This window comes from Muntiacus reevesi, chromosome 13, assembly GCF_963930625.1.
Source record: "Muntiacus reevesi chromosome 13, mMunRee1.1, whole genome shotgun sequence".
NCBI classification, from domain to species: Eukaryota; Metazoa; Chordata; class Mammalia; order Artiodactyla; family Cervidae; genus Muntiacus; species Muntiacus reevesi.
This window is the reverse complement of record NC_089261.1, coordinates 55384939-55408201: the sequence shown is the minus strand read 5'-3', so window position 1 is coordinate 55408201 and position 23263 is coordinate 55384939. Positions and strand designations below refer to the sequence as shown.

At 38.9% G+C, this 23263-nt stretch overlaps 1 protein-coding gene across 2 annotated transcripts in view; it reads left to right on the top strand.

Moving 5' to 3' along the window:
• Positions 1-23263, top strand: part of INPP4B (inositol polyphosphate-4-phosphatase type II B) — an 838347-nt gene that overhangs the window by 454502 nt on the left and 360582 nt on the right. For both annotated transcript variants that reach the window (XM_065904252.1, XM_065904253.1), the window contains 2 exons: positions 11609-11727; positions 13750-13866. In XM_065904252.1, coding sequence (XP_065760324.1) covers positions 11609-11727; positions 13750-13866 — 236 coding nt within the window. The remainder of the gene's footprint in view (positions 1-11608; positions 11728-13749; positions 13867-23263) is intronic.

Below are 23263 nucleotides of genomic sequence, written 5' to 3'. Positions count from 1 at the left end.
GGGACTGAGATCTATGACTCTGAGCTTTTGATCGTGTACTGCAGAGAGCAAGAAAGAACTGCCAAGGCTACCTGGTGGCTCAGATGGTGAGGAACCACCTGCAGTGCAGGAGACCCTGGTTTGATCCGTGGGTCGGGCAGATCCCCTGCAGAAGGGACTGGCTGCCCACTCCAGTATTCTTTCCTGGAGAATTCCATGGACAGAGAGAGGAGCCTGTTGGGCTACAGTCCACTGGGTCACAAAGAGCCGAACACGGCTGAGCGACACTTACCCTTTCACACAGAGCAAGAAAGAACTGGCAAGGAGACCTTCAAACAGAAGGTGTCTCATAGTCTTATCTTATCTAATCCCACCTGTGTTTTGAAATTGCTGAGAAGGTGGTTATTGTCTTGTTCAGTTGGGGTAAGGTACACAACGGCTCCTTTGTTCTAAAACTTCCTGTATAGCTAGGGCTCTGAAGCATTCTACAGGCACTCTGCTGAGCTTGAGGCTCTCCTTAAAGATCCCAGATATTCTGAAAAGTGTGCTCTTTGTTTCCTTCAAAGTCTGATTCTCTTAGAACCACTCTCTCCCACTCTCAAGCTATCTGATCTGGGCTGTTTCCACATAGTGTTGAACTTGGGGATTTTGCTCCAAATAACTAGACACTTTCTGCCCTCAAGCTAGCCCATATTTGATTCCTCACCCGCAGATTCACTGTCTTCCTCCTCGTGTCATGTCTCCTGGCTCACTAGTCATTTCTAGCTGTAGCTTATCTGTACCAAGCTTGTGTTATTTCCTGTGAGTCAACCATCTTACGACGGGAGAATTAACACTCGTAAATCTCCATATTAAGCATGAGTATTTAGCTTTTCTTTTGCCTCCAAAAGAATCACACCTTTGCTTGATGCAAGGAACTCAAGAAAGATGAGGACTGCTAACCTGCCCCTTCACAAAGGATGTTCTAGATAGACAATACAATGAGAAGTTAATTAACCATTCTATTCCCATCACTCCTCCCTTCCCTTCCTTATTTCCTAATCTAGCCTTGTCTGGCTTTGATTTAATTCTTTAAATCCACTTGTCAAATATTTGGCATTACAGGGAGTTTCATAAGCTATTAATCCCACATATAACTATTAAGTCCAATACATTTGTGAGAAAAACATTACTCAAAATTTTAAAATTACCTTAAACTCCACCTTTTAAAACTTAAGCCTTTGAGATTTTCCTGGTGGTTCAGTGGCTCAGATTCTGTGCTCCCTACGCAAAGGGCCCTGGTTCCATCTCTGGTCAGCGAATTAGATCCCACAACTAGTCTAAGTGCTGCAACTTAAGACCCAGGGCAGCCAAATAAATAAATCAATGATGTCCTTTTTAAAAAAATAAAATAAACCTCAAACCCTTGGGTACAGTATATACGATGTATTTTCTGTGGCATTTTGGTTCAGGAAAGCATGTCTAAAAATTGCCTCACGCAGGATTTAGTGAAGCCCAGATGGTGAGTCAGTGTTCTGTGCGTGAAATCATCCAGGTTCAACAACTGCCTTCCTCTGTGCTTGCTACTTCCTGCCCAAACCAATGGGCCTCAGATTTCCTCAGGGGACTGTCAACCCCAGAAGGCAACATTCCCAGATCCCAGTTTGCTTTTTTCTTCTTCAGATTTTCAGATTCCTTCTGGACATCATTCTGTGTCCCCAGTTAGAATTTAGGAACGTTGGGCGCACTTCTCTTAGACATCCATGCTTGGCAACTCAGGCTCTGACTTTTCTGCCATTCCTTCTGTGACTGCCCATCTCCACTAGCCACTCTGGCTTCATGTTTTGGTTCAGAGGTAAATCAAGGAAGCAGCCCATCTCCACTCACCATGGGCATTGCTGGATCCATGGGTGGGCTCCATGCTTTTCCTGAACCAGAAACCTGGGGCTCCTATGGCAGTTCTGGAAAAATACTGTCATCTTGGTCCCTGGATGAGTTAAAGATTTAAGGTTGTTCCTTGTGTTTCTTCCCCTTCTGCGACCCTAGTTGTAACACTACAGATTTCCATGAGCTGACTCACAATATTTCTTTAAGTATTCAGGGGGACCTGCCTCTAATCTCGGAATAACGTCTTCATCTCTTCTTAAGCAGCCCATATGTTCCTGCTGAAAAGAGCAGCAGAAAGCTGCAAGCCCTTGTAACTGACGGGGAACAGGAATTTGGAGCATAAGTACTATGAGCCAATCTGAGCAAACTGTTAGGCAATGACGCCAGGCCAGTTTGGGGTTGACATCATATAGCATGGGAGATCAAAATCAGAAGAGATACAAGCACAGACTTGTTTTTAATTCAATTGCTTGAGGACAGAGTCTCAGCCATCTAGGTGCTATTCATGAAAACAGGAAAATACATGAGAGAAGCCAGGGGAGCTGAGGACAGACTAGAGAGTGAGAATCTTTTGATACTGACAAGAGTGTTTTGAACCAGATTTGCTCTTTTCATATGCAAATACACAGTCTGCCTTGCTCCAGAGCACAATCAAAGAGCATTTCTCTCTGGAGCACCATTGTTCCAGGCAGAGGTTCCTCTCTTCTTTCTCTATAGATTCTTCAGTGATACTTAAATTAAGAACTAGAATTGAGTGGTTAGTTTGTTTTAGTATAATATTCCCAACTGTAGAAGTGAATTTCATCTTCTTGGCCATTTTTTTGTTCAAGCTAATATGTTTTTATTTAATGCACAGATACACATAGTATATGGTGGTATATTTTTATGTTGTTCTGTTACAGGGGAAAAAGTAACAAATTCGATTTCAGGATCTATTTCTCAACAATCTGAATCTGGCTTTTGTTTAATAGATAAGTGAGTCAGTTGTAACATAATTTAGAAGCTACACTCAAATCTCAGTGTAGCAAGAATTCTGAGGCAAAATTTCTATAACAAAATCTCTTCAATTCCCTCATGCAAATTATTACCTGTATTCCTCAATAACTCTATCATCTGCTTCCTAATGCCTAATATGGCATTAGTCTCATCATTTCCTCAAGTTTTATTTGGATTCTACTGTCAGAGTGTCGGTTGTCTTAAAATTCTCATTACAAAGCTAAATCACCAACGAACAGAGGACCAGACAGAACAGAATGATGTCATTAAAAAACAATTAACTCAGGCTACTGAGCTATGGGTAAAAAATTAATAAATAAATAATGAGCCTTCATGATCAACAAATCTGACTGATTAGTCAAAAATGTGGATACAGAACTAATGGAACCATGGAATGTCAATAGGCACGTTATTGTCCTGGACTCCAGCTAGCACAAGCAAAGTTTAAGTCCAATGCCCCTTGCTACATAACAAGCGTACGGTAAATTGTGTATTTTGCCTGCCACCCTCATCATCTCTGCATGCTTCCTTTATTGTCTTAATTGAGAAAAACCTTAAAATTTGTATTATATTAGCATTTTCCTTGGTTGCCCTGCTTGGCTAGGGAGATCTTAGTTTCTGACTGGGGTTCAAACCATGCCTCCTGCAGTGGGAGTGCCGAGTCCTAACCACTGGACAGCCAAGGGATTCCCTATATTAGCATTTTATTGATGTAGTATAGGGGCAAAAATTCTAGGATTATTTCAGTATGTCTAAGGAATCCTTTCATAAGGATGCCTTTATTTATTAGTTAATTTATTTAGTTTGTGTGTGTGTATTGATTCCTTGGATTGATTTCTTATCTTTCAACCTTAAACACTGAGCTGCTTTTTTGCCCTCTAACTTTCTAGAAACCTAATATTAATATTGTTAGTTCAAGTTACATGGGTATAATTATCCTCCCTTGAAAGTGAGATCCTAATTTTCAATTAGGAACATCAATATTTTGAACTCAGTATCCTAAAAGACAAAGGAAAAGAAAACTAAGCAGGAGGAGGGGGGAAAGGGGGAAGAAAAATAAGCCCACATTTTATAACCTAGCAGTCCAATTTTTACACAGTCCTTTAATTTTCCCAACAAATATTTCTTATGTAGGTAGCTATGTGTAGTTCACATACTCTTTAGGGAAGTGTGTGTAAATTAAAATCTCCCACATTGCAGTTAAGGGGAAAAGTGCACGTTTTTGTTTTACTTCTATGAAGACTTAAAAAGATACTTTCTTAACTGATGCGAGATGCTGTGGTTTGTTAAGAGAGATGTATTCCTGACCCCAGTAGTCCCAAGTCTAATAAATATACAAGGGGTGATTTTGATAACCTCATCTTTCAGAGTGATGAGAGAAACATAGGTTAGCAAAGACATCATCTGAAATAGAAGAGAAGAGAAAACACACAGGAGACATTTGAGAAAGCAGAAGAGCACACAAATAAGAAAAACAATACCAAATGAGAAAAGTTACAAAATAGGCTCGATCAGTTGAAAATAAACTAAAAGGAACAGCCAGGGCAAGATGTGGTGCTAGGCTCAATAAATTACAGACTCTTCAAGATTCTACAGGATATAACAGAATAAACACAGAAGAATATTGTTAATGAGCATAAATCAGCTTAGCATGATATAGAGCCATGGTTTTCAAGGAGTAGCCTTAAAAACATATTCCTAAGTGAATAGTGTGTGCCCAACTCATGTTCCTGGTATGGATATTAGTATGAGTTGGCCTTCTGCGATGACTCAGCAGTGAAGAATTCACCTGCAATGCAGGAAACACAAGAGAGGCGGGTTCAGTCCCCGGGTCTGGAAGATCCTCTGGAGGAGGAAATGGCAAGCCACTCCAATATCCTTGCCTGGGAACTCCCAGGACCAGAGGAGCCTGGCGAGCTACAGTCCATGGGGTCACAGAGAGTGGGACACACACGGCGCTGTACTTTCTGCCATCTTGCAGCAGACAATTGGTTATCATGGAATGCAGTGACCTGGGAGCAAGGCAGTGTTGTCTTCTGAATCCACTCAGGAGATCTGGACCACAGAGATTGACATCCTAGTCTTCAGAAAATTGTAGTCTTAAAATTCCTGAGAGGAAGGAAGAATACAGAACAGAAATGCAGAAGAAACTAAGAATAGGAAAGCCTATTGTACTGGCTAAGTCATAAGGGGGGCTATTAAGCTTTTAAAATGTTACAGATCTCTCTTAATGTATGATGCAAATTGATTTAATCTAGGAGGACTCACTGGCATGGAATGGTAACTGTGAAACCAAAAGTCCAGTGATTTATTGGACTGGAAACATATCCCAAGGTGGCGTATCAGTTGATAGATAAATGGCATTTAATTTTCTGGACTACAAGCAACATATATATATATATATATATATATGTGACATTTTTGAGAAAGCTGACCAAACTCTAAGAATCTGAGAAGTAAACACAACACTGCCTTCTCGGCAGCAAGAGGCTTACTCATAGCCTTAGGGAAATGATCGATTCTCTTCAGGATGGGAAAATACAAATAGTGCTATTGGTGGAGCCTGGAGCTAGATGGTTCAAGATGCCCCCTACCCTCCGTACCCTGGTTTGGTTTTCTTTTGGGTTTTGTTTTCTTTTTTTTTTTTCGGTCCCCTGAGGGAAAAGGGACAAAACGAAGGGTCTCTTCCTTTTTCCCTATAAAGAGTCAGGAGAGAGGGGCAGTGTGTAAGAAATGAGCTTTCATCAGAGAAGAAGATTTGTTTGGGGTTTGAGCTGTAACATTTACTTTTAATTGCAAGATAAAGAAGCTTTATAAGCATTCAGTCTTCCTTTCTTGATGAAGGAATACAGAGAATAGAGGAACAGGGCTTCCCATGACCCCTTGGGACATCTCAGTTATTAAGACAGTGCCTCCCTGTGGACCAGCTGTCTCTAAGTAAAGGGACACTAACCTCCCAGACAAATCCATGCTTACAGCACGAGTTTACCATTTACATGTAGTACGTTTGAGGACAGACAGAAAATAAATAAAACTTTTCTGCTTTTTTTGGCTTCTTATTTGGAAGTGCCTCATCAGAGGGGAAATGAACAAGTATAAATGCACATCTGGTTTCACAGAAGGCAATATACTCATGATAACTATGATTTCTGAAAATAACAGATAATCTAGTAAGGAGTGTGCATTTTATTTTGTGTTTATCTATATGGAAACAAGAAGGTACCAAAATATCACAGATATATATTTAATAAAATAAATGTATTAACAAATGAATAAGATTATATCAAATCAGAACCAACTTGGAATATCTTGAGAATTTAATTACTATAAGAATACTGAATAGATACAATCCATTTTTGTGTCAGCATATAACTATATTCATATTAATCTTGTAGCTCAGCTGGGCTTCCCTGGTGGCTCAGCTGGTAAAGAATCCACCTGCAGTGAGGGAGACCTGGGTTCAACCCCTGGGTTGGGAAGATCCCCTGAAGAAGGGAACGGCTACCCACTCCGGTATTCTGGCCTGGAAATTCCAAGGACTGTACAATCCATGGGGTCACAAAGAGTCTATATTCATATTAATCTTAATTAAAAAGGACCTATTATGTGCCTAGCATTCTACATATATTACATCATATAATCTTTGCAACAAATCTTTGAAATCTGTCCTTTGACTTCTGTTTTACAGATGAGACAATAGAGGCTGAAAGAGTAATGTATCCAAAATCACATAAATCCTTAGGCCAGATCCTGATTCAAATACAATTTTATCCTGAGTTTAAAAAACAAACAAGCATGTCTTTATTCTCTATTTGCTCTCCTGTGTGGTTTCTCCTCGAAGCCTAAGCTTTCTCTGGCTAATTTAAGAACAGAATTGTAGAGCTGTGTGAACTCTTGTCAAAGTCCACTCCTCTGCTTTGTGGCTGTTGCTTTTTTCTAGAGGGCAGAGGATAAACTCTGCTTGATGCTTACCATTGCTTAACATCTGCTTAACACTGAATGGCAAGAAGAGAGATGAAATGAAATGGGGCAAGAAAAATGACCTGGCTTCACAGAAGAAAGTTCTTAAGGGGAGAGAGACAGTTGCTGGGAGTTGACCTTGAACTGCCACTGCCCTTGTGAAAGCCTGTGGCAGGCGCCTCTGATTACCCAGTGCAAGTCTGAGGACAACTAGGATTTGGCCAGTGCTGCTGAATTCAAAGGCACCTGAATTGACAATTGTGTTCTACTTCAAATGGATAATTTCTGGGACTGAGTTCTCTGAGACAAGAGTCAGGAGACATTTTTCAGCTTCCAGCCCGTGTTGACTAGAATGGTAGAACAGATACAGTGACTCAACAGACTTGACGTGACTTAAAAATGATGACTGCATGAAACAAAAGTGCATATTTTATAAGCACACACACACACACACACACACACACACATAAACAAACAGTATTTTGGGGTGGACAGACTATTAACCCAACGAGAACCCAGAAACCCCTGCCCTTTAGCTTCTGGATTCTTGGATAGTAGAGAAATCATAGGAGCAATAGATGACCTGAAATTTCTCCCTAAGAACCTAAGCAGTAGCTTAAGCATGTAGACTGGAGCTGGAAACTTCTGGTCCTTAGGCCACACTCAGTCACAGATCTATGGATTTAACTTACACAGTGACTGGAATTTCAAGCTTTGGACAAGTCCTTAAATGAAGCCACAGTGGGCTTTTATTTCTTCAGGCAATGGATTTGGATGGAGGGCCCGGCTTTCGACACAGCAGAGGTTTCCTGTTGCTCGATGCCCAGCCCTCTCCAGAGATACTGACATGCCCTTTGCTTTTATCACTACACCTCTACTTGCATGCATCGGAGAAGGAAATGCAACCCACTCCAGTGTTCTTGCCTGGAGAATCCCAGGGAAGGGGGAGCCTGGTGGACTGCCGTCTATGGGGTCGCACAGAGTCGGATACGACTGAAGTGGCTTAGCAGCAGCAGCTACTGAGGATTCCCTTCCAGCAGGGTGAGAGCTGTCTGGGCCCTGTACAGATCTGAGCTGGAGAAGACGCCTGTGAGCATCTCACTCGCCAGCACTGATGGTGTGAAGTGCAGCCTCACGTGGCCAGTTACTATAGACAAGTTAACAGGAGTAGTCACTCGTAGTTCTTTTATTTATTTTCTAAAGAAAAGTTTAAAAGTGTAAGTTTTTAAAAAAAAATAATCATTGTTTTCATATTATGATTTTTGCTCCCTTTACTTTAAAAAATAAACAGTGAATTCAGTGGACACAAGCACATTTGAATCCCCAACTATCAACACCTTGTATATTTTAAACATTGTGGACTATGAGAATGCTTTTAAATAGTCTGGACCAAAACAAAGCCAGTCAAAAGGTAGAAATAAAAGTAAAAATCTAATGATGAATGAATGATGGCAGAGAGATATTTACTTGTTGCCACCCTTTGGTTCAAGAATTCTTGTATAAAACCAAACAAATGAAGTGAAACTCCAGAGTGTTTTTTGAGTCCCGTGAATCAAGGAAGGCCATTTACGCAGGTCACTCCCTCCTAGAGTAGAGTTTTGTGTGGGTAATGGGTAGTATGCTAAGTGTGGCTGGAAAACTAATATGACATTTTTTGATTCTAAAACCAGATTTTGCAGGCTTCTTTAGTGGATACTGAAAAGTTACTAGGCAGATAATTCTTTGCAGTGATCCAATGAGTTACACCTCCGTGAAGCAATTCAATCGCTCATCATTTATCACCCCGCCTGTGGGACAGTTTCAGTATGTACAGATCCATAGCGTGGATGGGTTTCACTTTGTGAAATGCAGTGACTCATGTACTGGTTTAGTACTTACAAAGAAATATGGGGCCTAGTGAGAGCTTTTAAGGAGCGGTCTGAATGTAACTGAGTCAATAAAAACCATTTTACAGAAGAATAAAATACTAAGTATTGGTAAATATTGGGATCGATATTTGTCAATGTTAGTACAATGATATTAGTAAACTTTATTTCATATAGAAAAGTCCACTCATAAAAGGGACCTAATTTATTCCTTACCTCCACCCCAAGAAATAGATGAAGAAACTGAGCCTCTAAGGTTTTGTGACTTAATGTCATATAAGTAGAAAATGAGGAATTTGGGAATACAGCTCAGGAATTCTAACTGATCTCAGGGTCTTTCCCTGATAACTTGCCTCGTAAGATTAGGGAGCAGTAAAAATCTCTGGTCTGTTGGGAAGAAAAAGATATGAGCAGTCAAGATGTAACTTTTAGTTGTTGTTTTCTAGACCATATTTTAGATTTAAAATATAAAGAAATACAAAGTGCCATTAAGATTATTTTCACTTCATCAGTATTGGGGGTTTGACAATTGGGTTTGACAATTCTGTCAAATTGGGTTCGACAGAACATTTAATGGAGATTGTCTTTGTTTTTCTTTAAGAGTCAGTCTGAGAGGTTCTCTGATAAAATTGAGAACAGTCTGTCACTTCTGAGAACTAACCACATCCCACAATCAAGTCTGATAAAAAATCAGAAAAGAAGTAACTTACTTTGAGAAAATGTGATAAGTCCATAAGGTAGAGATAAAGCTACCAGCAGGACTTGGACACAATGCATGTGTTTGGAACAAACTGGTTCCAGCTTCAAAATCCTTGGACAGACATATGTCAGTATCAGTAAATGAAGAGAGAACTGTACACGGTGAGCAGAAAGCCAAGAGAATGAGTGATAAATATTCATTAGTAAGGCAAGTAGAGGAAATGATCAAAATAACCACCAAAGAACAGTAAAGTCTAAATCTATCTTTTTTTTTTTTTTCCTTCCGGTGATATGTTGACATTATTGAAACCTTGCATCAGTATTTTCTAAAACTAGATGTCTTCAGTTAGACAATAAAGAATTATGGCAGTCGCTCTCCCAAAAAGAGGTCCCATTGTGCGAGAAAGGAATTCAGTATGCCAAGAAAAGAAGTGGAACTGTCGGGGTATGATGTAAACAAACTACGAGAGAGTTCTAGGGTTGCAAATGTGAGTGCTTAATGTTTCTAAGCCTCCAATTCTTAGTACGTAAAACTTAAATAATTCAAAGCATCATTTTGAGAAATAAAGAGATAATTGGCAAAAGGACTCAAAATTAGCGATGACTAGGTAAACTGTTGCTACTATTTTCCACACATACTTTCCTAAGCTTTCTTGTATGGTTAGAGACTATAGTTTAAATAAGGAAAAAAAAATATAACAAAAATACCGTGTAGGATCTAAAAGATCTCAAAGTTTATCAAGAAGTTAAGAAGTTAAATAATTTGCCTAGCATTGCTTAGCTAGTAGAACTAGCTGAAAACCACCTCTGTTTCATTGCAAAACTGCTGCTTTTTTCCTCTGTCCCAGTCTGCTTCTGTAAATGAGCTAATTTGTAAGCAAAGAAAAGGTGATAATTACATTTATAATTTCTTTGCTTTCAACTTTAAGCCCTAGTACCTCTGGCCTAGGGGATGAAGGTCTTGTGTACTGCTGAAGAGAAATAATGTATTTTAAATACTTGTGTCCTTCCCTCTTTTTTTTCTTGCAACGGTCAGAGGTGTGAGGTGGGGATAGTATAGAGCTCAGCACACACTGGCCATGAATCCAGGGCTGGGGGCCACTTCAGTCCCAAGCCCAGTGTCAGCCCGCCCCCAGCCACCAACTCACCCTAATTTCAACCTTCTCGTCTAGTGAAGGGGTGGTTCGGATGGTAAAGAATCTGCCTGCAATGTGGAAGAGCCAGGGTTGGATCCCTAGATGGGGAAGATCCCTTAGGCAAGGGAATGGCTCCCCACCCCAGTGTCCTCGCCTGGAGGACCAAGGTCTGGGAGGTGGCAAAGAGTCCAACAGGACTGAGTGAGTGACACTCTCTCTAGAGGGGGCACTTTGCAAGATACTTCACCATCCAAATGCAGGTGGTAACATTACTATTTCAAAGCCAGGAAGGGAAACACCTGAGGAGATAATGGATTTGCTGAAAAGGAATATGTTTTGGATTTTTCTGCCCCAAATTGTGGGAATGATATGTGGGTGGAGAAAATATTCAAGTAAATATGGTATGGTGAGGAGCCTCTGTAATTTGAGCCTCCTATCTCCAGGGAAAGGTCTTTCTGGGTCTGTGGCCCCCGGGGCTAGAATTAACCCATCCTTCTTCCACTTTTCTGCCTCCCAGGCCTGTCTAGAATCTGGACAAAGGAGCTTTTAACCCCTCCTCTTTCTTCCTCCTCTGCCCTTGGCCTCAGCTTGTGTGCAGCTGAAAGGCAACCACCCAGCCCTGAATCTGTAGGACTGGAAGAGTGAACGGATAGTGAATAGATAGGTAAATACCAAGTGTGCCTTCTGACAAGTGAACTAACCCAGCCCGTGTCAATAAGGAGCAGCGGCCAGCTTCCCGGATGTGGCCCCAGTGCGTTTACTTAGTCTAGGGGTGTGAGTTAAAGTCGGGGTTTAGTGACTAATTAAAGTCACTCAAAGTCCCTGCGCCCCGTGTGCACAGTCACACAGGAGAGTGAGGATCCCAGGGCAGTGGAGACTCGCAAGAGCTGCAAATGTGGCCAGTGGAAATGAATTCTCAGTTGAGCTCCGCAGCACGTGACTTCCTATTTCTGTAAGGTACTTCCAAGGAACTTCCTCTAAAATCTGCCCAGAACTCCCAGAAGATTTCATTCAGCGCCAGCGCTAAGGTTCCTTCCAACCCGGGACAGAAGTTTTCCCCGAGATACGGTGTTAGTTTCTTTTCTCTTTCTGCTTTGCCGTCGGCAGCATGCAAGGATCTCTTGGCTCCTGTCCGTGATCGGAAGCTGAATACTCTGGTCCAGATCTCAGTAATCCACCCCGCGGAGCAGGGGCTGACAAGATACTCCAGCACCGAAATTGTTGAGGTGAGCGTGCTCTGTGCCTGCCTTACTCTATCTCCAGGTCGCTGTCTGGATTTGAGCAAACAGCTGAATTACTTTAGATCCTGGCTGACAGCTGTGTTGAGTTACTGTCATTTAGGAAGGCATACCTGAGCTTACTAAGCATGCATTTGTAACTTACCAGGATAAACAAATGGGGAAAGAACTTGCCCTTTTTAAAAATTTTTATAAAAGACCTTATTTTTCTTTAGTAAGTGAAAGGAAAATCCCCACTTTGAATCTTTGAATAGAGTACTAAGTAGAGAAAAAACTGTATATAAAATTTTAATTAAATGGAAAGAGTATATCTTTGCAGGGAATAAAGAAAGTTGTAAATTACCTAGAGACATTTAAAACTGTTTTTGCCCTTCTCATTTTTTTGTTTCCTTCAGACTGTCTGTGGAAACTTCATATTCTCTGCCTTTCATGTGTGTCTTTTTATTTAAAGTATGGTGTTTTTCAAAGAAAGGTAGATGATTAATTGGAGACACTCTAATGTTTCTAGGCAAAAGGTGTAAATATTACTCATCCGATGAGAGATTTCCTATTTACATTTATTGTTGCTTATATAACATTCAAAATGTGTTGGGAGGAAACTTGTTATTGTGCTGGATCAGATTCAAAAGAGGAAGTGTTTCCCTTTTGATTATTTTGTTCTCATCACACATATTTCACAGCTTTACTGAATGAGGGTTTCTTAGTCTCTGGCATTAAAGAAACTGTCCTCTAAACTCCGAGCTTCACTTTTCTTAGGCTTGGGAGCCCTCTCTATTTTGAGGAAGGAGTTTCTCTGCAGGAGTTTAAGTTGTCAACTCCAGACCAGGCTTGCTAACTGCCGTTGGTGGAATAGATGATTCAGACAAAAGTCCACACATTTCACCAATGGGAGTGATCCAGATCTTACACATAGCCCTGAATCTGTCCTTGGGAAACTTTAGGTTCCAGTGCTGGTATCATTTGTAGTTGTATCATTTGTAGTTAAAGTTGTGGTTGAATAAGCAAAAATAATCTTATTCATTCAAAGAAAACCAACATTGGAAAATTGTTCATTTATATGAAAACTATTTTCAAGCATTATCCCAACTTGATTATTTTAAAAATATTGTCAAGATTTAAGATAAATTATGTATTTTGACACATTGATTTGAATATATATAGCTGTTGTTGATTGTTTCATTCACTGTGTGTTTTGCACATTGTCTGACACGGTGCCAAACAAAAAGCAGTATTAGTTAAATAAAAGGAAGAAAGAATGAATGAATAAATGAATAACTTCAGCTTCCAGAAACTTCCATAAATGACTGGCTTACAGAACTCTAGCAAACATTCAGCACTGTGCATATTTAAATATAGATGCAAAATTTAATGTTGGATGTCAGCTCTCTAAAAATGAATTCTGAGGCATGGAAATACTCTGTGCACTGCATCCTGAGATAGTAATTTCATAGCCCTGAATCCATCATATTTAGTTTCTTTCATTAGTTTTCAAATCAATCTGAGAAAAAAAAAAATACAGCTGAACATCTAAAAACAAATGAATGCTATCAGAGCGTGGCTTTGAGTTGAATCATCACAGAAAGGAAATAAATGGACAGCATAAGATTACCAAGTGGTTGAGAAAAGAGCTTCATTTTAATTTGATCAGTCAGTATCTCAGGTTATTTACATAAGTCACAGGTTATATCCATTAAATGTATGCTAAGTGTAATGACAGCTGACCCTAACAATGCTTCTGCATGTAATGAAAATAAATTGTTTTTCAAGATTCTTAGCAGCTTTGACAAGGATGCAAGGCATTTACTATCTACAGCTCTATCAGTACTTTGGGGCCTTGGGCCATGCTGTTCCCCATGGGCACTCTTTGGCAATTCAGATCTCTCTTCTAATAGAATCATTTCCTAGAAAAACAAACAGACCCAGACACTCTGCATTCTCTTGTGTCACCACAGGCTGCCAACTGCAGTTGCTGCCTCATTGAATCAAAGTTGTCTGCTTACGCTGTTACAGGGAACAAGAGACCCACTGTTCTTGACTGGTGTCACATTCCCATCTGAGTATCCCATCTATGAGGAGACCAAAATAAAGCTAACAGTCTATGATGTCAAGGATAAGTCTCATGACACTGTAAGTACTTGAACTTAATTTCTTTCTTTGGGAAAAGAAATGGGCTTTTCCAAACCGCCGGATTTGTGATGTAACTGGCATTTTTCAAAGAGGTACTTTGTGCTGTGTTTATGCTTGTCTTATGTTTATAGTTTGCTGGGACTTTTTTTTTTTTCAAATTCTTTTGGCTTCCTGCCACACTGGCAATTGGTTAGGAGCAAAAGCTTTCAGAACAGTTTTTTCTTCTTTTTCAGGGAGACTGGCTTGATGTGTTGGTTTATATTTTGTCATTGCTGCTTTAAGTGTTGTTGAAGAAGTAACATTGTGGGCAGAAAGCAAATGGAAGAGATTAAATAATACATCAGAACTTTATAATATTGCCATTATTCTAAAATGAGATTGATAGTGTTCTGCTTTCAAAATTTATTCTTTTACGTGTAACCCTACTCCCTCTATTCTTCTGATGTTGTTCGTGGCACCAAAGCAAACAGAGGAGGAAGTAACTGTCAGCACTAGGCAGAACTGGCCTCATTACAGGAAGGTCATGTCAGGTCCTGATGGTCTTTTGTTCTAGGTTCTTTAGGTTTCCTACAGGGTCTGAATTTTCCTCCTCTTGAATCAGAGGGTTCAAGTGAGACCATTAGGTACCCAGCCACTGTCACCGGAGGCCACTCTGAAAATTTCAGGACAGGGGAGAATGCTATCAATAGGTATGGGGAAGGGGATGGTTTAGCAGGAGCCTTCTTTAAGTCTTTCCCATGAGAATGAGTGTTTGTCTGCTTTCAAAGCTTGAAAGTGGGGAGCCATGGGAGTATTGACGATCCACAATGAAATGCAAATCAGGAAACACTTTGAAGGCAGGTAGACCAGTAGGTTCTGGGAGAATTCTGCTTGAAGCTGACAGGTGCTGCTGGGCTTGGAGAGTCAGTCATAACTGGTCAAGGGAAAGTGCAGCTTTCATTTCTACCCTCACTAGGCATTTCTGTCTTGCTCATGAGTCTTTCTTTCCTTTTCACTCTTTACCACAAAATATATAGCATAGGTAGATGGTGGGGATGTTTAATAGAGAAAAAAAATTCTGTCTTGAAGGCATTTCTACTCATCTCAGACCCAGAAAAGTTCAGGTCTTTAAATATGCAAAAGAAATGCCCAATGAAATGCACAGCACGTGCGTGGTAAAGAAACAGTGATGGCGGTCAGCTAGAGTTGTCAAGGCAGACTGTCTGGTTCCCGTTCTGCTACTAGCTTTGTGACTCTGGGAGAGTTGATCCTCATTTCTGTTTACCTGGGGGAGCAGTGTTGTAAAGATTAAATAAGTTAGTATGTGTAAAATATGTAGAAGAGCAACAGCTACAGAGCAGTAATCGCAAGCTTAATTGCTGTAGTTATTGTTTTGGCTGCTGTCTCATGTCTCTCATAAATAGTAAAAATCAAATAAAGGAATATTAACCAAACTTTTATCCAATTTACTAGCTGTGTTTTTCTAAGCAATCCTACATTTATTATTTCTGATCGAAAGGGAAAGATAAAAATATTTTAAGAGACAAACGTTTGGGGTTAAAGCTGGCAACGAAAAAGGTTTTGCTTTGAAGTTTTGTTCTTTTCTTTTCCCTTCATATGCCTTTTCCTTGATTTTTGAAGTGACATGGAAAAGGAGTAGATTGGCAGAGCTGGGCCAAAGATTACACACAAAGCCTACAGCATGACTTTTTTTTTTGTCTTCTGCCAAAGAGAGGGGGAAATTGGGGGAACAAAAGCATAAAATTGGGGAAAAGGGAGATATGGTTTAAATGAAAAGTAGGAGAAGGTGGCACAATTTTGCAGAGAAGTAATAAGCAGGGAAGTGATCAGGGTGATGGGAAAAATAAAGCAGAAACCCTGGGATTTTATGTTTTTTCCAAGCACATGATCAAATACAGTGCTCCCAAGGTCCCAAGGTGTAGACAGGATGAAGAATATGGAAGGGTCAGAGGTGTAGAAACACCATGCTACAGAGATGAAAATGTTGAGCTCTTGGGTTGGTAAAGTCCTTAGGAACAGCAGAGTTAGAAATACTGAATACCAAAGGTGTTTCTCTCTCCTTCAATCTGCCTCATTTAAAACGTTAGGTATTTTAATGCTCCAGGGATAGATAATTAGCTTACTCATTAAGTATGCTTTTTTTTGGCTTTTATTCTGGAAACCTATTAATTAGGGTCTTTTAAAGATTTTCTTCCTTGATCTAGAGGTGTTATCACATAAAAGTATTGAATGAACTGGAATCCCTGCTGTGAAATAAGACTTGTGAAATTTGAACATACTTAAGAAATGCAACCAGCTTTCATTTATGAAATGCTGTTAATTAAAGCATAACTTCTTCCTTAAAATAACTAACAATTAGTTCTAGTGATGGAAGTGTAAATAGAAATACAGTTCATTAATATGCTAATAGTCTCCATGTATGTCATATACGTGTAGTCTTTATCCTGGCGCCTTTCTTCCTTTTTTTCTTTTTTAATTGGAGTATTGTGGTAAAACCCACCTGCCAATGCAGGAGACATGAGATGCTGGTTTGGTCCCTGGGTCGGGAAGATCTCCTGAAGGAGGGCATGGCAACCCTGGAAAATCGATTTGCCTGGAAAATCGCATGGATTGAGGAGCCTCGCAGGCTACCATCCATAGGGTTGCAAAGAGTTGGACATGATCAAAGTGACTTAGCACGCACGCATAGTTGATACAAAATGTTAGTTTCTACTGAACAACAAAGTGAAATCTGTTACATATATATCTCTCTCCACTCTTTTAGTTTGTTTTCTTTCCCTGTATAGGCAGGCCATTACAGAGTATTGAGTAGAGTTGTTGAGTTGTACAGTAGGACTTTATTTTATACATAGTAGTGTACCTATATCAATCTCAATCTCCCAATTTATCCCTCCGCCCCTCCCCTCCATAACTTATTTTCCACATCTGTTTCTGTTTTGTAAAAAAAAAAAAAGTTTATTTGTACCATTTTTTTTTTTTTTAGATTCCACATATAAACAATATCATATGATATTTGTCTTTCTCTGTCTGAATTCACTCAGTATGATAGCATCTAGGTCCATTCATGTTGCTGCAGATGACATTATTTCATCTTTTTAATAGCTGGGGCCCTTTCTCTTATTTAAGTTTCTGTTATCATTCTTTGCTTTTTTATTATGGAAGTGAATACAGAATTGGAGAAGATAGCAAGTAAATTTAAAGTACAGTTTAGATTAGGGGCACTTATGACCCTAAGTATTTTAAGATCATAGTACTTTTAAGGGTTATGAAATGAGATTATGAATGTTTATGTATTTTGGAAAATCAACAAATAATGTGCATGTATTTAAAAGTTGGTTTAAATATTTGATCCCAATAAGCCATTCATCGTATTAGGACAGGACAATGAGATATTCTTTACTTGCTGAATATAAATTAATTGAGTCAGCTGACTAAATTCCTTGTCTTTTTCTATTGAATTCATTATTGCTTGGAATTAACCAGTCAAATAGATTTGTTTCTTTGCAATCTCATGTTTGTTTACATACATATTACTATTAGAAGTTTTAAAGAGATAATGATATTTTATCTGTGCCCTTGATGTGGCTATTATCCTAACAAGACCAAGTAGTTATAATTAATAGCTACTTGGTCTTGTTAGGTTCTTTGAACATAAGATTATCTTTCATAATAACTTCAGCAGAAATGCAATCAGTCATTGTAAAGAATGAGAAGAGTCTATTGATTCATAATGACTCTTGTTTTCTCCTACTACATTCTTTATCCTTCCCATTCATAGCAATCAGTCTCTCTTTGTAGCAGATGGATGGATAATGCTTGGCAGGTAGGGAGGCAGGGAAGGGGGGACATGGGTTCATTATTAGAATTAGAGTCACCTTTTTGGTATTTGCCTTACCTAAGGAAACTATTTAGGGCTTCCTTGGTGACTTAGCAGTAAAAAAACAATCTGACTGTCAGTGTGGAAGACATGGGTTTGATCCCTGGACTGGTACAATCCCCTGGAGGAGAAAATGGCAACCCACTCCAGGAGCCTTGCCTGGGAAATTCTGTAGACAGAGGAGCCTGGCGGGCTACAGTCCATGGGGTTCCAAAAGAATCAGACACGACTTAGCCACTAACACGCTTAAAGATTGAAATTGAAGCCCATGGCTAAAGTATGACAGCCTAAGTTCTAACAGTGAAGTTGATGTCTTCTGGATATGTACTGGTTGTATGCTCTATTTTAGCAGTCTGCAACTGAAACAAGACAGACAAATGTGTTTTTAGCACATTATTTACAGTGTTCTGCCCTAGGGAATCAAGCTGGGAATCTGGGCCTTTCATATGTTATAGCAAAACTCAGAGGAAGGAGAAATTTATGAATGAAAAGAATATCACCATTAAACTTTTCTCTCTTTCCTTTTTCCCAAGCAACACAATGTTTTGGAAAGTACTGAACAAGGTTCTTTTAATACCCAGCTGAGGACGTCCATCTTTCTATAAACACCTGATTAGGTCACAAAACTGTTTTTGTCCGTGGTAGAAATTTAAACTGCTAATGTGTTTTGCAGGAGGGTCCATTGACTTCACTCCTTTTTCTCTAGAGTTACTAAATGTTTGCTGTCTCACCAGATTGCTAGATGTTTAGCTTGTAGGACAGAGCCCCATGTTCAATAGATACTGAATATGTCTGAATACTGAATACGTCTCAGGTGAGGACATGTGTCCTAAGATTTTTTTTAATTGTCTTTCACTGACAACTCCCTATTTGTACCTTTCAAAAAAACATTGACCTTATCTAGATTGAATATTAATTTACTGTATTTTGTTTGTTATATGTACAAATAAGTTTAGTTCTAGTACACTTCCCTAGGCAGAATTATCCAGTTCAGTTTTTGTTTTTTTCAAAGGAAAATAAAACCATTTTCTATTTAATATACTTTGACTTGGCTTGATTTTCTCCATTGTCTTCTTACAAGTTTTATGTCTAACTGTACTTATTGAGATAGAGTTTGTGGTTGTCCTTCTCTACCTCGAAGATATGGTGCACTGGTTAAGAAAAAAGAAATTAAGATTATTGATCACTAAGTATATACCAAGTGCTATGTTCAGTTTTTAGCTTCTTCCTTAAGCTCCATAAAACTTCTTTGAGGGAAGTATCATGCCCATTTTAGAAGTGAAGAAATGGGGATTCTTAAAATATAAGTAGGTCAAGTCAAAGATGTAGATTATTCCATGCTACACTATGGAACAGACATAGTTGATAGGATTTCTCCCATTTTTCACTCCCACAATATGATATTTTTTACTTCAACTGATAACTTTAGAAGCATTCTTCATTTTGGAGCCTAAAATTTGATTGAGAAAAAAGTCAGTATTCAAGTACAGGATTAAAAACTTATATCCAAACATTTTAAGCACTTTAAGTCCATATAACTAACTGCGGATGTCTGGAAAACTTTTAATGGAGTGACCAGCTACTGTTCATGAAAAAAAATAGCTGTATTGCTTGTTTTGAAATGGCTAGATTTATGTCTCAACTTGTGCGTTTGTTCCCCTAGCCTTGTTTTTTCCTTCTCTTTTGTGTGTGCTAGGTGGTCTTCTCAACCTCTTCATTCACTCAGCCTTGGCCTCTTGGAATGCTCACCTTTATGTTTTGTTTTGTTTTTAGTGATTTAGAGTAACTATTAATTAATTTACTTTTGGCTATGTTGGGTCTTATTTGTAGTACCCAGGCTCAGTAGTTGCAGCACAGACTTAATTGCCCCATGGCATGTGGGATCTTTGCTCCCCGACCAGAGATTGAACCTGCACCCCCTGCTTTGGAAGGCAGGTTCTTAATCACTGGACCACCAGGATCATCCTTCCCCTTTAAGTTTGGCAGAGTTCACAAGAGGAGTTACCTATTCCATATGAAAGTAGAGTTCCAACAGGTTGCCATCATTAATAAATAATTTTTCTTCCTTTCTACCTGTTGATAAGTGGTTTATATTTACAAGAGCATATTTATGTTTCACTAAAGTATAATTTATACATAATAAAGTGGAAAGACCTTAAGCATGCAGTTCTGTGAGTTTGACAATGCACATGACCATGTGGCCTTTACTCAAGGCGAGATGGAAAGCTCATTCCACAAGGTTCCCTTGTGTCCTTCTGCAGCTAGTTGCCACCACCTCCCTGATCCTGATGCCTCAGGACCCCTTTCCCATATCTACCAACACAGATTTGTTTTGCTTGTTAAAATGTTTGTGAATGAAATCACATAGTGTGTGGTCTCTTGTATCTGGTGTGTTTTGTTCAGCATGTTTTTGAGATTCATTCATGTTCCTCGGTGACTTGATAACTGAATGATATTCTGTTGTAGTGATATGCCACAATTTATTTATTCATTCTCATATTGATAGACATTTATTTGCTTCCAGCTTTTTAATAACAATGACGATGAGCATTTGGGTGCCAGTATTTGCATGAAATTGGGATTTTATTTTTAGAGGTAAATACTGAGGAGCATAATAGTTATATTGTGGGTCAGGTACATGTTTAACTTTTCTAGAAACTACTTTTCAGAATTATCTGCAATTTTATTCTCCTACTCTTAGTAATGCATGAGAATTCTAGTTACTCTACCAACAAAGGTGCTGTCAATCTTTTGCATTTAGCATTCTAGTGGAATGAAGTTGTATCTCATTGTGGCCTTAATTTTCATTTTCCTGATGACTAATGATGCTAAGCACCCTTTCCTGTTCTTATTGGCAACTCATCTCTTTTTTTAAAAATCATGGAGTTTCTGATCAAGTCTTTTGCCTATGTAAAAAAAAAAAGATTGGTTTTCTTTCTATTGTTGATTTTTAAAAATTCTTAATATTTTGTGGATACAGGCATTTTTGTTGAATATATGTTACAGCTTTTTTGTTAATCTTTGTCCTGCCTAATACTTTTCTCAATGTATTTTTTCATCAGAAATTTAAAAATCTGATTGTCTGCTTTTTCAGTATTTTTCTTTACATTAAGTGTCCTGCCCTAAAAAATCTCCCTAACCTCAGGCCAGGAGAATATTCTCTAGTGTTTTCCTCCAAAATATTTTATAGTTCTAGCCTTTACATTTATAATAGGTTTAAGTTTCATCTCAAATTATTTTTTGTAATACATAGGAATAGTTCAGCTCAGATCAGTCGCTCATTCGTGTCTGACTCTTTGTGACCCCGTGAACCAGAACACACCAGGCCTCCCTGTCCATCACAATTCCTGGAGTCCACCCAAATCCACGTCCATCGAGTCGGTGATGCCATCCAGCCATCTCATCCTCTGTCGTTCCCTTCTCCTGCCCTCAATCTTTCCCAGCATCAGGGTCTTTTTCAATGAGTTAGCTCTTCGTATGAGGTGGCCAAAGTATTGGAGTTTCAGCTTCAACATCAGTCCTTCCAATGAACACCCAGGACTGATCTCCTTTAGGATGGACTGGTTGAATCTCCTTGCAGTCCAAGGGACTCTCAAGAGTCTTCTCCAACACCACAGTTCAAAAGCATCAATTCTTTGGTGCTCAGCTTTCTTTATAGTCCAACTCTCACATCCATACATTATTACAGACGGACTTTTGTTGGCAAAGTAATGTCTCTGCTTTTTAATGTGCTGTCTAGGTTGGTCATAACTTTCCTTCCAAGGTGTAAGCGTCTTTTAATTTCATGGCTGCAGTCACCATCTGCAGTGATTTTGGAGCCCAGAAAAATAAAGTCAGCCACTGTTTCCACTGTTTCCCCTGTTTCCCCATCTATCTGCCATGAAGTGATGGGACCAGATGCCATGATCTTAGTTTTCTGAATGCTGAGTTTTAAGCCAACTTTTCACTCTCCTCTTTTCACTTTCATCAAGAGGCTTTTTAGTTCCTCTTCACTTTCTGCCATAAGGGTGATGTCATCTGCACATCTGAGATTATTGATATTTCTCCCGGCAATCTTGATTCCAGCTTGTGCTTCCTCCAGCCCAGTGTTCCTCATGATGTACTCTACATATAAGTTAAATAAGCAGGGTGACAATATACAGTCTTGATGTACTCCTTTTAAGGTAAGCATTAAAGTTATTTTCTCCTATGTAGGTACCTAATTATTTCAGCATTATTTATTAAAGTTACTTTTTTTCTCCACTGAATGTAGTTGGTGCCTTGACTGGAAAGTCAGTGTCTACTAATATATGTGGGTCTGTTTCTGGATGTTCTGTTCTGTTCCGTTGATCTCTTTGTCTAGCTGTATGCCAATGCCATGATTATTGTTGCTTCGCAGTAAGTCCTGAAATTTGGTAATTTAAATTTTTTGTCATTACCAGCTTGTTGTTTTTATTGAGGTTGTTGTTTTTGTCAAACTGAAAGCCTTTTATCTTTACATGTAAATTTTATTACAGCTTGTCAGTCACATTAAAACACCTTTTGAGATTTTGATTTAAATTGTATTGAATATATAGATCAATTTGGAGAAATGAAGAAGTGTTAATCACTCAGTCATGTTCGACTGTTTGCGACCCCATGCGCTGTAGCCTGCCAGGCTTCTCTGTTCGTAGGATTCTCCTGGCAAAAATGCTGGAGTGGGTTGCCATTTCCTTCTCCAGGGGATCTTCCCAACCCAAGAATTGAACCCAGGTCTCCTGCATTACAGGTGGATTCTTTACAGTCTGAGCCAACAGGGAAGCAGGGGAGAAATGGACATCTTAAAAATATTGAGTCTATTGATCTATAACTATGGTATGGATATCATTCCATTTATTTAGGACTTTAAACTTGTATAAGCAATATATTTGTGCTCAGTATACAAGACATAATATTTTTAGACTTATTTCTAGGCTTATGACTTTTTAATGATAAAATCATACAAGGTATCATTTTAAAAGTATAATTTTAGTTGTCATTTGCTAATAGGTAGAGATATAATCACTCCTATATATTGACTTTGTATCCAAGGCTGCAGTCTTGTGAAATTCACATATTCTAAAGGATTTTTTTCATGGATTTTATAGAGTTTCGTAAAACACAATTGTGTTATCTGTGAATAATGAAAGATTGATGTTTCCCTTTCCAGTCATTGTGCATTTTATCTTTCTCTGTTGCGCTAACTAGTTAAGACATTTAGTATAGTATTGATAGAGGTGGTAACAGTGGAAATCCTGGTTTTGTTTCCAAACTTAAGGGGAAAGTGTTTAATAAATCACCATTAATGTGATCTTAACTGCAGTTTATTCACAGATGCCTTTTTGTCAGATTATGGAATATCTCTCCTATCTATAATTTTCTGTGTGTTTTTATCATGAATGTATTGGATTGAGTCAATTGCTGTTGGTTTTTGTTTTTGTTTTTGTTTTGGTGTGTGTGTGGAGATGCTGAAATGTTTTTCTTATTCTGTTAGTGTAATGAAATACTTAATTTTTGTATGTT